The sequence below is a fragment of the Danio rerio genome, chromosome 18, assembly GCF_049306965.1.
Source record: "Danio rerio strain Tuebingen ecotype United States chromosome 18, GRCz12tu, whole genome shotgun sequence".
NCBI lineage: Eukaryota > Metazoa > Chordata > Actinopteri > Cypriniformes > Danionidae > Danio > Danio rerio.
The window spans coordinates 20,416,805-20,430,388 of NC_133193.1; the positions used below are offsets into that span (position 1 = coordinate 20,416,805).

General features: G+C 37.2%; 1 protein-coding gene across 8 annotated transcripts in view; it reads left to right on the forward strand.

The window, feature by feature from the left end:
• The window catches only part of slc24a1 (solute carrier family 24 member 1), a 35,581-nt gene extending 24,994 nt beyond the window's left edge, over positions 1-10,587 (forward strand). For 3 of the 8 annotated variants that reach the window (XR_012394024.1, XR_012394025.1, XR_012394027.1), the window contains 5 exons: positions 3,048-3,329; positions 3,407-3,496; positions 4,547-4,713; positions 7,511-9,127; positions 9,285-10,587. Coding sequence is in view for 3 of the 8 variants with exons in the window: in XM_009293602.5 (XP_009291877.3) it covers positions 3,048-3,329; positions 3,407-3,496; positions 4,547-4,713; positions 7,511-7,760 (789 nt within the window). In the remaining 5 variants the exon portion in view is untranslated. Of the gene's footprint in view, positions 1-3,047; positions 3,330-3,406; positions 3,497-4,546; positions 4,714-7,510 lie in introns of all 8 variants that reach the window. The other 5 variants (XM_009293602.5, XM_021473276.3, XM_009293603.5 and 2 more) reach the window with 2 other exon arrangements.
• The last annotated feature ends 2,997 nt before the right edge of the window (positions 10,588-13,584 follow it).

The following is a 13,584-nucleotide window of genomic DNA, read 5'->3' on the forward strand; positions in this document are numbered from 1 at the left end:
TCAATTTCTGTGCTTAGTTTTTGCTACTAGCCCTCAATATTTAGATTTTAGCTTTTCAATGACAATTAAATTCCAAAGGAATACTTTTTTTTTTCTTAAAATCTGTTCTAAAATAATTTTATACCTGAGAGCTTAGCTGAGCCATTTACTGCATTCTGCTCTCATTTATTTCTTTTTATATCTGAGTTCAACACCAAAAGCAAGAAGAAATTGAGAGGGCACTCCTACCAACAGCGCTTGGCTTCTGCTTGATGAATCTGCAAACCATCCCAAGATGTGCAAACTGTCCAGACCGGTCCAATCCAGTTAGGGTCATAATTTTCTCGGGATTGCTCCTGGTGCATCATTGATCAATCAACCTCACCCTGATATTTCTAGGTATCTTGTCTGACTTTTGTGGCCACTACTATCTAATGGATCCCTATTATAATGTTATTTGTTATTTTTATTCAATTATTTCTTTCCCTAATAATCTGACCTACACTATTCTTATGGCATGCCTTTTGTCTGTGATGTAGTTAGATAGCAGTGGTGGAACTCAATTACAATCTCGGGTTAATTTAGTCCACTACTAAATAGAAAACCAGTCCAAGTTTTATCCCCGAGAATGTGTTAAAACACACCCATTAACTGAGTATTTTAACTCTGGGTGAAAGAGGAGGTACACCTCTCAACTACTGTTACACTTATCACTTATCAATTATAGGTGTACCACAAAAATGCACCAGCTCGCTAAGGGATTCCACACAAATCTACCACAAATTTCTGTGAATCCACCGGTGCCTTTCATTCACGTCTGAATGAGAAATCCACACTTTCATTCACGGCTGAATGAGAAATCCACACTTTCATTTACGTCTAAATGAGAACCAACAACATTCATTCACGTCTGAATGAGAACCAACAACGTTCCGTTACTACCCACCACTTCACAGACAATCCCTAGTTTTATAATTTTAAATCTTCCTACCTTCATTTTGTTGATTGATCAATGGTGTTACCAGTAAACAAGTGCCCGCATCCTCCACCAAAACTGTAGGGATAGTTTACAGTTTAACCCAAAGAATGACCAGTCTGGTAGATGAAGAAGAGCCGGAGTCAGAGATTTAAAAAAAATAAATTAAGTTTACTGAAGATAGTTTGCAGTTTCATTCGCAGAAGCCAGCTTCAACACTCTCAATGAGTTCCTAGGCCGCTCTGCCTACAGTTTCAACAATCGAACAATTATACTCTTTACACAAGTCCAGAAAGGGTGGGATCCAGGTAAACAGTTCTCATTGGTTACAACAGAAATAGACAATTCTAAATACATGCGTCAAAGAAACATAGTATCTACTTCCAGATATGGATGGCCTTAATGTGTGCGTCAAAGAAAGCCTTGTATTTGTATCCAGATATGGATGGCGACCTGATGCCTAGAGGTGAGGTCGCCCTAAGTTATTAGGAGCTGATCTCCAACCTGTAAAAAGCTAAACCAAGAACACAATAGACACAAAAGACCATCTGTGTTAAAGACTCCAAGGATGTTTCTTGTACGTTCAGCTGTGTTATCAGGCTGGTTCAAGACTGTTTCCATCAACAGTCTGCTGCAATATCTTGGCTACACACAGTCTGTCTCCACACAAAAAGGAATTACATTACTATTAATTATACTCAAAAACAGATCAATCAAACAGCTATAAAATTATAGGCAATATATCAGGACAATAAAACAGGTGTCTTCTTCTCCTCTGTATTGGACCTCTAGACATAGGAACAGATAGAGAGAGAGAGAGAGAGAGGTCTCCATGACCTATGACCTGGTCTGTGTGTCTCCTGAAAACAAAGTTAAAATAGACAGGCAAAAAGAGAAACAAGGACACAGAACATTCTTACAGTAAGCAGTTTTAACTTATTCATTAGTTAAAATCAATTCACAGTTAAATACTGAGAAACAGGATGATGAAAAGGATAAACGGTGGTCCATGATGAGATGAATTGGAAAGCAGAAATCCGAATCCTTCAGTATACACTAGATACCACATACGGACCCTGAGCATGTGTCAATAGTGCCGCCACATTTGTACAGTGCTCCCAGAACAAACGTCTTGGCACTAGCCAAGACTAAAGCCAATATGAAGATGCTGAACTTTAGCGCTGGACTTTAGCGGGTGTAGTAATGAGCAAACATAGCATAAAGGCAGAACATTTCATAGGTAAGATTTCGTTTTTTATGTTTTTGTATGTTATGAACTTTTGTGCTCAACAAGTAACGTTATTGATGAAAAAACAGTCTCTTACTGCACTGACCATAAGGTAAAATACCACCAACTTGCACTAAATACCAGCCTTATGCTAGTTTTGTTGAATAAAATAAGCAAACTATGTAAATCAAATATGACAACAATATGCTGCGATGCTACAAACTTGTATTGAACAAGTCGTTCACGATGGAGATTCATTCACAAAAGATTCGCTCCCGTTAGAATGAGAAGTGAAAGCAGGATTAAATCAAATTTAACAGGGAGGGTGAATAATACATTTCCATGCACACAAACACTCACTCTTTGTCTTATCAATCGATGTAGAAAAGTGATGTAAAATGATATTTTTTGTAATTTAAAAAAAAATATTTGCATACCGACCACCAAGAAAACTCCTGATCATAGATATATGTATAAATGTGTAGATATCTCTGGCTCAGGATGGCCAGTTGTCCACTGCACCTTAGTCCCACATTCATTTCAGAGGAGCGCTACCCTGTACTAAAATGGCGGCTCTATTGACACATTCCTTCCACTAGACAACAATAGCTTAGCCAAAATCTAATGTAAATATCTACAGAGTTTGTCTATATTTTACCCAAGTTAGCTTTGAAATACTGAGATTGAGACTTTTGACATTTCAATTGTAAATTCAATATTGGTTACAAAATTGGGCAATTTATAATCATTGGAGGGGAATTTGTCCATCTCAGTGTCTAGGAGTTACAGCCATCTTTATATTTGTTGTTGTTTGTCTAATTTTTTAGATTATTATATGATGTTTTCACCTGCCTCTGTTTTAAGGATGGAGACATTGCAGCAGGAGGAGGTTCTGAAAATCCAGGAGGTTCAGACAATTCAGGGGATGATGATGAAGATGACAGTGATGAAGAGAGTGATGATGACGATGACGACGATGATGATGATGACGACGATGATGATGAAAATGAAGATGAAGCTGGGGAAGATGGAGATGAACCGTTGTCTTTAGAGTGGCCGGACACCAGACGTAAACAGGCCACGTATTTGTTTTTGCTGCCCATTGTCTTTCCACTGTGGCTGACCGTTCCAGATGTCAGAAACCCTGTGAGAACCAAAACCAAATCACTTCAGCTTTAATTTTATTTGTTCTTCTTTTTATATTATGCTATTGTACGTTACAGGCATCCAAGAAGTTCTTCGTCATTACCTTTCTTGGCTCAATAGTGTGGATTGCTATATTTTCCTATCTGATGGTGTGGTGGGCACATCAGGTCAGTTGCGCCTGCTTTTTTAAAAAAAAAAGGTTTTTGAAAAGGCACAATATGTCAGATTTTTTCATTAATATATCCAAAAACGACCATAACAGTGTTGTATATTTAGCTGATTTATGGGCTAACATTATCACAGATGTTTTAAAGAATGTTCAAACAAGCAATTCCTCAATTTTTCTGTTTGGTTTTAGAGAAAACCGGGAAGCATAGCATTAATATATTGTATGTTTTCTCTGCTTCTTCTTCAAATATTGATTTCAAATATTTTCCCCAGTGTCTTCTCATAATTCCAAAAAGGTTTAGAGGCAGGTGATTATCTAATGCTGGTTGAGTTAAGAATAAAAATGTAGATAAGGTTTCCTCATTATATTGTTTGAGATACATACAGTTGAAGTCAGAATTATTAGCCCTCCTGTTTATTTTTTTTCCAACACATTTCTAAAGATAGTAGTTTTAATAACTTATTTCTAATAACTGATTTATTTTATCTTTGCTATGATGACAGTACATAATATTTGACTAGATATTTTTCAAGACACTTCTATACAGCTTAAAGTGACATTTAAAGCCCTAACTAGGTTAATTAGGTTAACAAGGCAGGTTAGGGTAATTAGGCAAGTTATTGTATAACGATGGATTGTTTTTTGACTATCAAAAATATAGCTTAAAGGGGCGAATATTTTTGACCTCAAAATGGTTTTTAAAATATTAATAACTGTTTTTATTCTAGCCGAAATGACCAGATAAACCAAAAGTAGATTACTGTGGCATAAGAAAAGCTCCACTGCTTTCATGGCGTGTCTCTCATCAGCAATAGCTTCAAGGGTCTCATTTTGCTTCTGACTTCAACAGTTTAGCTTATCCATGAACATGATTTCTGCAGGATTCCTGTAAGATGTAATGAAGTCAACAAATCCCAAGATTCCACACTCAAACTATGCCTTTGTTTGTTGTGAACATGCACCCTCTAGTGGCGAAAATAACAAATTGTGCCTTAAAATATAGTTTTGTTACCAAACAAAACAAGTTATTAAAGATTTTCTCTTATAGGTTGGCGAGACCATTGGCATCTCTGAGGAGATCATGGGTCTTACTATTCTGGCTGCCGGAACATCGATTCCTGATTTAATCACCAGTGTGATTGTGGCAAGGAAAGGCTTGGGAGACATGGCTGTCTCCAGCTCTGTAGGCAGCAACATATTTGACATCACCATGGGGTAAGACACCTGAATGAAATGCTCAGTGAATCAGATGTTTGATCATGAAAATAATATGCAGAAGTTTAGCTTTAATGGAGTGTGATTGATTGAACTAAATATTTTTCATCATTTACTCTGCTGTTTTGTATTTGCGTGTTGTAAGTTGACTGTCAGGGTTTGTCGATAATGAAAGACTTAAAACTGAAGCATAAATTAAGTAAAGTTAATTTGCTGAAGTAAATTTATAGACTTGTTAAAACAGCTGAGCTTGTATAGGTGGAACCCATATTTTTCCAAGTGGTGCTCGCTGCAGAGCCATTTGAGGAGAGCTGAGCTCCAGCGAGGGGGAGCTTGAGCTTGAGCTCCACCTTTTTTGCACTTCTTCTACGAGTGATGTCACTGGGGGTAGGGTTAAGAGGAGCGACAGCTCATGCTCCCCCTCGCTGGAGCTCAGCTCTCCTCAAATGGCTCTGCAGCGAGCACCCTCTCTATTTTTCTGCAGGTTACGTAGCATCACCATTAGATGTCAACAAGTGCCCTTAATGACTGATTCTTTCACTAAATCGATTTGAGCAAGAACTCTTTTCTTCAATAACTTAATTTAGAAACAAAACATGCCTGTTGTGTCTAATCGCATATACTTCCTGAACTGGTAATCCTTTCCAATAAGCAATGCTGTTACCTGTAACATACTATTGACAAAAATTGGCAAAAAGAGAACAGGGATCCATTTTAGTTGTTGGTAAACTGGCCCTGGTGGTACTGAGTACTGAGTTTCTGTATCCTCCTGATGCAAAGCTGTTAAAGTGTTAGTTCAAAAAAAATGTTTTAATTGTGTGATTAATTCCTCACCCTCATGTCATTCTAATCCGCTGAGATCTTTATTCGTCCTTTTAACACAGATAAAGATAATTCAGATAAAATCTGAGAGTTTCTTTGATAATCACTTATATGGAAGATTTTCGTTTAATTCAAGATATTTAACGAAATCCAACCCAAATCCTTTGGTTATGTGCACTGTAAAAATGCTGGATTACACACAGTTCATTTATGTTGTCCCAACATAAATCGATTAAGTTAACTTAACAAGTTTAAGTGAATTGAACATAAAACAGTTAAGTTGTCCCAAAAAAATCAATAGTTGTCTTGTTTCAGCTCATTTAAATGAAGTGTTCATCATCCCACACTTATTTTGAACAGTTGAATAAGTGCATAGTCTGGGTATTTAAAGTGCACTTATTTCTTTTAAAATTTTTCAGTGTGAACAACACTACGTTCAAAAAGATGACTTTTGCAGCTTGTTCAATCTAATTATTTAAAATGAGTTGACACAACAATTCTTAAGTTGTCCCCCCGCAAAAAAAAAAAAAGTAAGAATTGTTTTCCCAGCAGGCACACAACATTATGATGTTAATATTAGGTTAGATTTAGTTTGCCTGCATCTAAGAACAATGGTATTTTGACGACCAATAACGACGTGAAATTATGTTGATACAGTGCTGGATGCACTGTATTAGCATCATTTCACGTCGTTCTTGGATGAAAAGTATTGGAAAGTATTCGTAGCGCTTCACTTTTCACACATTTTTTAAGTCACAGTCTTATTTCAAAATGGATTAACTTCATTTATTTCCTCAAAAACGTACACACAAAACCCCATAATGACAACGTGAAAATAGATTTTTTGAAAATGTTGCAAATTTATTAAAAATATAAAAGCTTAAAAATCACATCTACAGAAATATTGACAGCCTTTGCCGTGAAGCTTTAAATTGAGCTCAGGTACATTCTGTTTCCACTGATCATTCTTGACATGTTTCAGCAGCTTAATTGGAGTTCACTTGTGGTTAATTCCGTTAATTGGACATGATTTGAAAGGCATACACCTGTCTATATAAGGTCCCAGGGTTGACAGTGCATGTCAAATTACAAACCAAGCATGAAGACAAAGGAATTGTCTATAGACCTCAGAGACAGGAGAGGCAAAAGGCTGGGGAAGGTTACAGAAACATTTCTGCTGCACTGAAATTTCCAATGAGCACAGTGGCCTCCATCATCTGTAAGTGGAAGATGATTGGAACCATCAGGACTCTTCCCAGAGCTGGCCGGCCATCTAAGCTGAGTGATTGGGGGAGAAGGGCCTAAGTCAGGGAGGTGATCAATAACCCGATGGTCACTCTGTCTAAACTCCAGCATTCTTCTGTGGAGAGCCTTACAGAAGGACAACCATCTGTGCAGCAATCCACCAATCAGGCCTGTATGGTAGAGTGGCCAGACGAAAGACACTGCCTGCCTGGAATTTGTCAAAAGGCAGATTCTCTGGAGAGATCTGAAAATTGCTTAACACCGTTACTTCCTATCCAGCCTGATAGAGCTTGAGAGGTACTGCAAAGAGGAAAGGGCAAAAATTCCCAAAGATAGGTGTGCCAAGCTTGTGGCATCATATTCAAAAAGACTTAAGGCTGTAATTGCTGCTAAAGGAGCATCAACAAAGTATTGAGCAAAGGCTGTGAATGCTTCGGTAGATGTAATTTTACAGCTTTTTTATTTTTAATAAATTAGCAAAAATTTCCAAAAATCTTTGTTTACATTGTCATTATGGGGTATTGGTATTTGAGGAAATAAATTAATTTGATAAATTTTGCAATAAAGCTTTAAATTTAAAAGAAGTAGCAAAAGTCATTTTTGAGGGCATATGTACTCCTAAATGGCATATGAGTAGATATGAGTAGAGTAGTGTGTGAATTGGGACACACCTGATAGCTAAAACTTTACTCTCCCGTTTCTGACCAGTTGCATTGTGTCATTGTCACAGGCTGCCGGTGCCCTGGCTGATGTTCTCGTTCTTCCATTCCTTTGCCCCGGTGCCCGTGAGCAGTAATGGTCTGTTCTGTGCCATCGTGCTGCTCTTCCTCATGCTCCTCTTCGTCATTATTTCCATCGCTGCCTGTAAATGGAGGATGAACAAAGTGCTGGGCTTCACCATGTTCATCCTCTACTTTGTGTTCCTGGTGCTCAGTGTCATGCTGGAGGATCGAATCATCGTGTGTCCCGTCTCCATCTGAGCTCTAATATAACATACTGGTATTTTTAAAGTGTCCCTGGACTCGCTGTGTCGACTTCTTCTGTATTACGCAAGATTGTTTTTTTGTAACAGGATGCAATAACTGGGCATAATGTATTTTGTTAAGGTGACATCACAGTTCTTTCACAGGTCCTGTCCCAAATGGCTACTATTTTTGGTATCCACTGTTTGTTGAAGGAATGGGGTATGGATTGTTGGGTGATAGACTGCATGTGGGCTAACCAGTGTAGGCTTTGCAAAAGGGCACATTGAGCCCACATACAGAGGCGCTGTTGAACACTCTTTTGAACTGTAAAATGACAAATAGGACGCCCTACTGTACTGTGGACTTAACAAACACACTACGATTATGATTGCATAATCAAAGGCCACGTCAAGTGTGCCATTTGAGACAGGGCCACGAGTGCTACATATGGAGAAATCACATTTTTCTCACATTCTCTCTCGATGATTTGTAAGTGCAAACTTTAAAAATATCTGTTTATTAAGGGTTGCCTGTAGGTTGCGATATATGGGTGTTTTCATCTAATTTACACTTTTGAATTGACCCTCTTGCTGGAGTTTGATTGACATGCAATATTGCCAATCAATCAATCAATCAATCAATCAATCAATCAATCAATCAATCAATCAATCAATCAATCAATCAATCAATCAATCAATCAATCAATCAATCAATCAATCAGTGCCTGCACCACTGTCCGCCATTATGTCCGACAAACAAAACAGTCTGACAAACCAAGTGTAGTAGAGTAAGATCTGCGATTAACATGAACAAGGATGAAAACTTGCTTCTACGGGACCTGCAATGCAAATAGCAGGTACCCAGAAAAAAAGATCAATTCGCATACTTATATTACGCCCTAAAAGTAAGTATGTACTTTCTTTGTAAAGGAAAAGTACATACTTTTAAGAGTATAACAGGCGGCATTGTGGCTCAGTGGTTAGCACTGTCGCATCACAGCAACAAGGTCACTAATTCGAGTCCCGGCTAAACCAGTTGGCATTTCTGTGTGGAGTTTGCATGTTCTCCCCGTGTTCGTGTGGGTTTTCTCCGGGTGCTCTGGTTTCTCCCAAAGTCCAATACATGTGCTATAGGTAAATTGGATGATCTAAATTGGTGTGTGTGTGAATGTGAGAGTGTATGGGTGTTTCCCAGTACTGGGTTGTGGCTGGCAGGGCATCGGCTTCGTAAAACATATGCTATAATAGTTGGCGGTTCATTCCGCTATGCCGACCCCCTGATAAATAAGGGACTACGCTGAAGGAAAATTAATGTATATGTTATGTATATTAGGCCCTCTTTAGGTTACACGTCGACACTCTAACCCAGTGGTCACCAAACTTGTTCCTGGAGGGCCGGTGTCCTGCAGATTTTAGCTCCAACCCTAATCAAACACACATGAACAAGCTAATCAAGCTCTTACCAGGTATACTTGAAACATCCAGGCAGGTGTGTTGAGGCAAGTTGGAGCTAAACCCTGCAGGGACACCGGCCCTCCAGGACCAGGATTGGTGACCCCTGCTCTAACCTATTCAAACACACCTGATCCAACTAATCAAGGTGTTTAGGACTTCTCTTGAACACCTCGATTAGCTGAATCAGCTGTGTTAGAATAGGGTTGGAGCAAAACTGCAGAGCTGCGGCCCTTCAGGATTTAAGTTTGAGATCTATGCTCTAACTATTAGGCTGCGTAACTTTTCTTTTTGTAAACTACTCATGACATTTCTTCCAAATTTAAATACATTTTAGAGCATTTATTTAGATAGAAATAATAAAAAAGGTGCAATGGTTTCAGTGATGTTTATACTACCATATAGACAACAGAGTAGCTTTTTTGTTACTTCAGAAGGCTAAAGAAGTCGATATTTTGTGGAGTATCCCTGATTTTCCAAATAATTAAAAAAATGTGCTATTCTGACCTACTGTCATGCTGCTCTGAAATAAAATGGTCCATTTTATCAGAGCTTTACAGAATAACCCACACATTAACCTGCGAACCACAAGCTACAGGGCACTCTTCATTAACAGATATATTTACATGGGATTTATTACTATTGGAATATTTAATACTATTGTACAAAGTAACACTGTAAACACAATGTTGCTTTAATTTTGTCCATCGACAAAAGATTGCATTTTACAACATATAAGTTTTGTTTTTTGGATGATTTTTTTTTTATTATCATAAGTGTATTATTTGATGTTGTGGGTTCACTGATAGCTATAGTTCTTTTGTAACAGTGTCTGCAGAGTTGACTACATCAGGAGAAACGATGAGCTTATTGTAAATGATGTAATTTATTCACAATCTGCAATGGACTTATTTTTGTAACACGGAAAAGGATATCATTAGCAGGCATTTTTAAAAGCAGATCTTGTGCTGTATGTAAAGTACATTTCTTTTTTTCTCATAGACTCTCATAGACAAAAATTCTAATGTAATCAGTAATGAATCTGCATACCAGTCTCACTCTGGTGTTTGAATTCACTACTGAATAGACAAAAGGATAGCTATTTTTTTGTTTTTATGAATGTCACATGTCATGTTGTTGTAAATATATTTACTTGTTGGTTCGACGCAAAATTAAATGGGGTTTTCAAATGTGAAACAAATCAGAAACACAAACATACTGTGGTTGACTTATGTGTATTTATTTATATACATTTTTAAACAATTTCACAGATCTGGCTCAGATCTGACAAAAATGATATATACAAGTATAAATAGAAGTAACAAAAGGAGTGATATGTAAAGCACATTGCCCTAACATTAAATCATTTATCAAAAAAAACAAAACAAAAATGAACCACATTAACCGTGTTCGCTTGCTTCACTATCATGTCATACGGACGTAAAAAGCAGGTGATAGAAAAACTGCTAAAACATTAACAGCAGTATAATTTCATTGTGTATTTTTGTAGTTTTACACAGCATCAGGTCGATTTCATTTTTGTACCAAAACATTTAGGGCAGTATTATGTTTTTCTCCACTCGAGGCATTAATATCACTGTCATCATCGTGTGTAATTACATGTATTATCGTTTTCATAATCCACACGCTTGTCAGGAGTGCTTAAATCCTCTTATCAACCACACAGACTCAAAGTGCAACTTCATAGTTAACATCATGATTCAAAAAATGAACAGTATTGAAATATTCCAGTTATTACAAATGCCTGCTTCTGCCATGGTATTAAATAGGTACATGCAACTCTTGTATTTTTATACTGAATAATAATGACTTCTTTCCTTGCAATTTCAGAATTGTGAGAATTGTGAGTTTAAGATATGAACTCTTAATCGCAAGAAGAAAGAATCTGGGTTTATTTTATTGCACTTTATAGACTTTCTAGTCATTTTTTCTTAAAATTGTGAAATATGAACTTGCAATTGGAAGATATCAGTCACAGTTCTGAGAATGTACAGATGTTTCAGCCTGATCTCATGAGGAAACGTAACTTTAATAACGTTTTGTCAGTATGGTGTCTAATTAGTACTAATTTGTATGAGTTCAGTGGTACAAAAATGAATGATTTAAAAAAAGGAGGCGTGGCACCCAACCCAGCCACTAAACCCAACCGTCATTGGGGGATGAGCAAATCGTACTAAATTGTACGTATGAGATCATACAAACTCATACAAATTAGCCACTAAATTAAAAAGTTACAAATTACCTTAAGTTAGCTTTGGCAAATCGGTAACACTTAGTTTTAAGTCACAATTTATGCTATACCTGACTATTATTAAGATATTAACTGTTTATTTGTAGTTATAAAGTATGATCACATTCTGCATCCCAAAACCTAAACCCTAAACCCAACCTCGACAACTATAAATAAACTGCTAATTAGTTTATTAAGCAAGTAGTGTTAGTTAATCGTTTATTAATATCATGAAGTGTGACCTAAACTAAAGTGTACTGTTAAGGCTAAATTACACACAAAGAAAAGCTATAATTCAGTGAGAAAAGGTCTGAATTGTGGTTATGTAAAGTCTTGATTTTTAATGTAATTTTATTTTAGGTTAATTTTATAGCAACTTCTCGGTACATATAGAACTGCAAAATATGAACTTGCAACATTTGTGTTTGAACTTCCATTAAAGAAATAAACAATTGTGAGTTTAGATTGCGAGTAAAAAAACAGAATCTTGAGAACTCCCAACTGACATAATAATGTCACAATTACCTTTCTAAATGAACTCAGGCTCATTCTGAAAACGTATCGCTGTATACATTTCTGGAGAGAGCAAAATACGTCCCAGGAGCTATGTTTTTTTTTTTTTTTTTTTTTTTTTTGCATTTTTGTTTTCGTGAATCCACCAGAGGTCGCTGTGTATGCTTTTAGAGATTTCAAAATTCTCTCGCAAGTGCCATTCGTGCCTGCTGTACTTACATAAATCCACCAGAGGCCGCTGTCGACCGACCAAAGCCCCCCACCTACCCCGTTTCCTAAACTCAACCGATAGTGTTTTCAAAAGCAGTGGTTGACCCGCCCACCTACTTCCCTAAACCCAACCGACAGTGTTAAAAAGCAATCCAGAAAAAGAAAAGCCCTCGCCTGATTTTTTACCACATTCTCACCCTGTTATTAACTTGTTTATTTTATTTTTTGGCTTCTGTTTTTGTCTTATCCACTTTCTGAAACCGTTCTTCGGCAGACTCGAACCCCATCGACTTGGTGAGCTAACTGAACAAACTGGTAACAGTGGGAAATCCGTCTATATGGAGGTAAGCGGTCAGCTGGTAAGCGCAAAAAGGAACGGTGCCATACCGCCCCACAGCATTCGTTTTAAAGATGAAATCTACATTCCTCAGGCTACATAGTTCCTGCTCTCCAGAAATGTATATAGGGTTACGTTTTCAGAATGAGCCTGTGTTGTATATTACACACACACAAAAATTTACAATTTAGAGAATTAATTTATTTCTAGTGAGAAGAGTCTGAATTGTGATATGTAAAGTCTTCATTTTTAATGAAGTACATTTATTTACAGCAACTGTGTGTTCATATAAAATTGAAAAAAAGGAACTTGTGTTGAAAAGACATAATAATGTCGCAATTACCTTTTTAAATCCATGCCAGAAACACGTTTCCATTAGTTATTACATGTCACACAATTAATTTAAGTGTTTGTATGCTTCAGGTACTTCATTTTTTATGTCTCTTACACAATACTTTGCATAATACAAAGAAGAATGAACTAAAATCAAGTACCTTCATGGCAAACACACTGGATTATGTAGGTGGGTGTAAATGCTGACTTTATATTCATAATAACAGTCCACTGATTCTTTAAACGTCTCTATACTACTCGTTATACCCTGTTGGAAATGAAACTCCATAATCCATACAGCTTTTCGCCCCAAGGTAAGGCATTTCTCAGTTCAAATCACCATCAAACACACTCCTCAACATGTAAACCGAGAGTCCGAGTTTATATTTGGTCCAGTTCAGTACCTCAAGACGACAGTGTCACCGACGGTCACCACACGGCTGGTCTCCAGGACCAGGACGACAAAAAAACAAAACCGACACGTTACCGACAGCATATATATAGTCTTTACAAATGGACACACGTCGATTATAGCAAATTCCAGTTTTAAAATATAACTGTATAATACAAATATTTAAAATGATAAGACGTTTGTACACAAAGTCTCCTGCGTGTGAAATATACAAGACGTTTTTTTTGTGTGTGTTTGCGCTCATTGTGCTTCCTAAGCGTGATGGACTTTGATTGTTCTACAGCTACTGGTCCCAATTTCACCCCGCCATTCGCTCGAAGTGGGTGGAATTG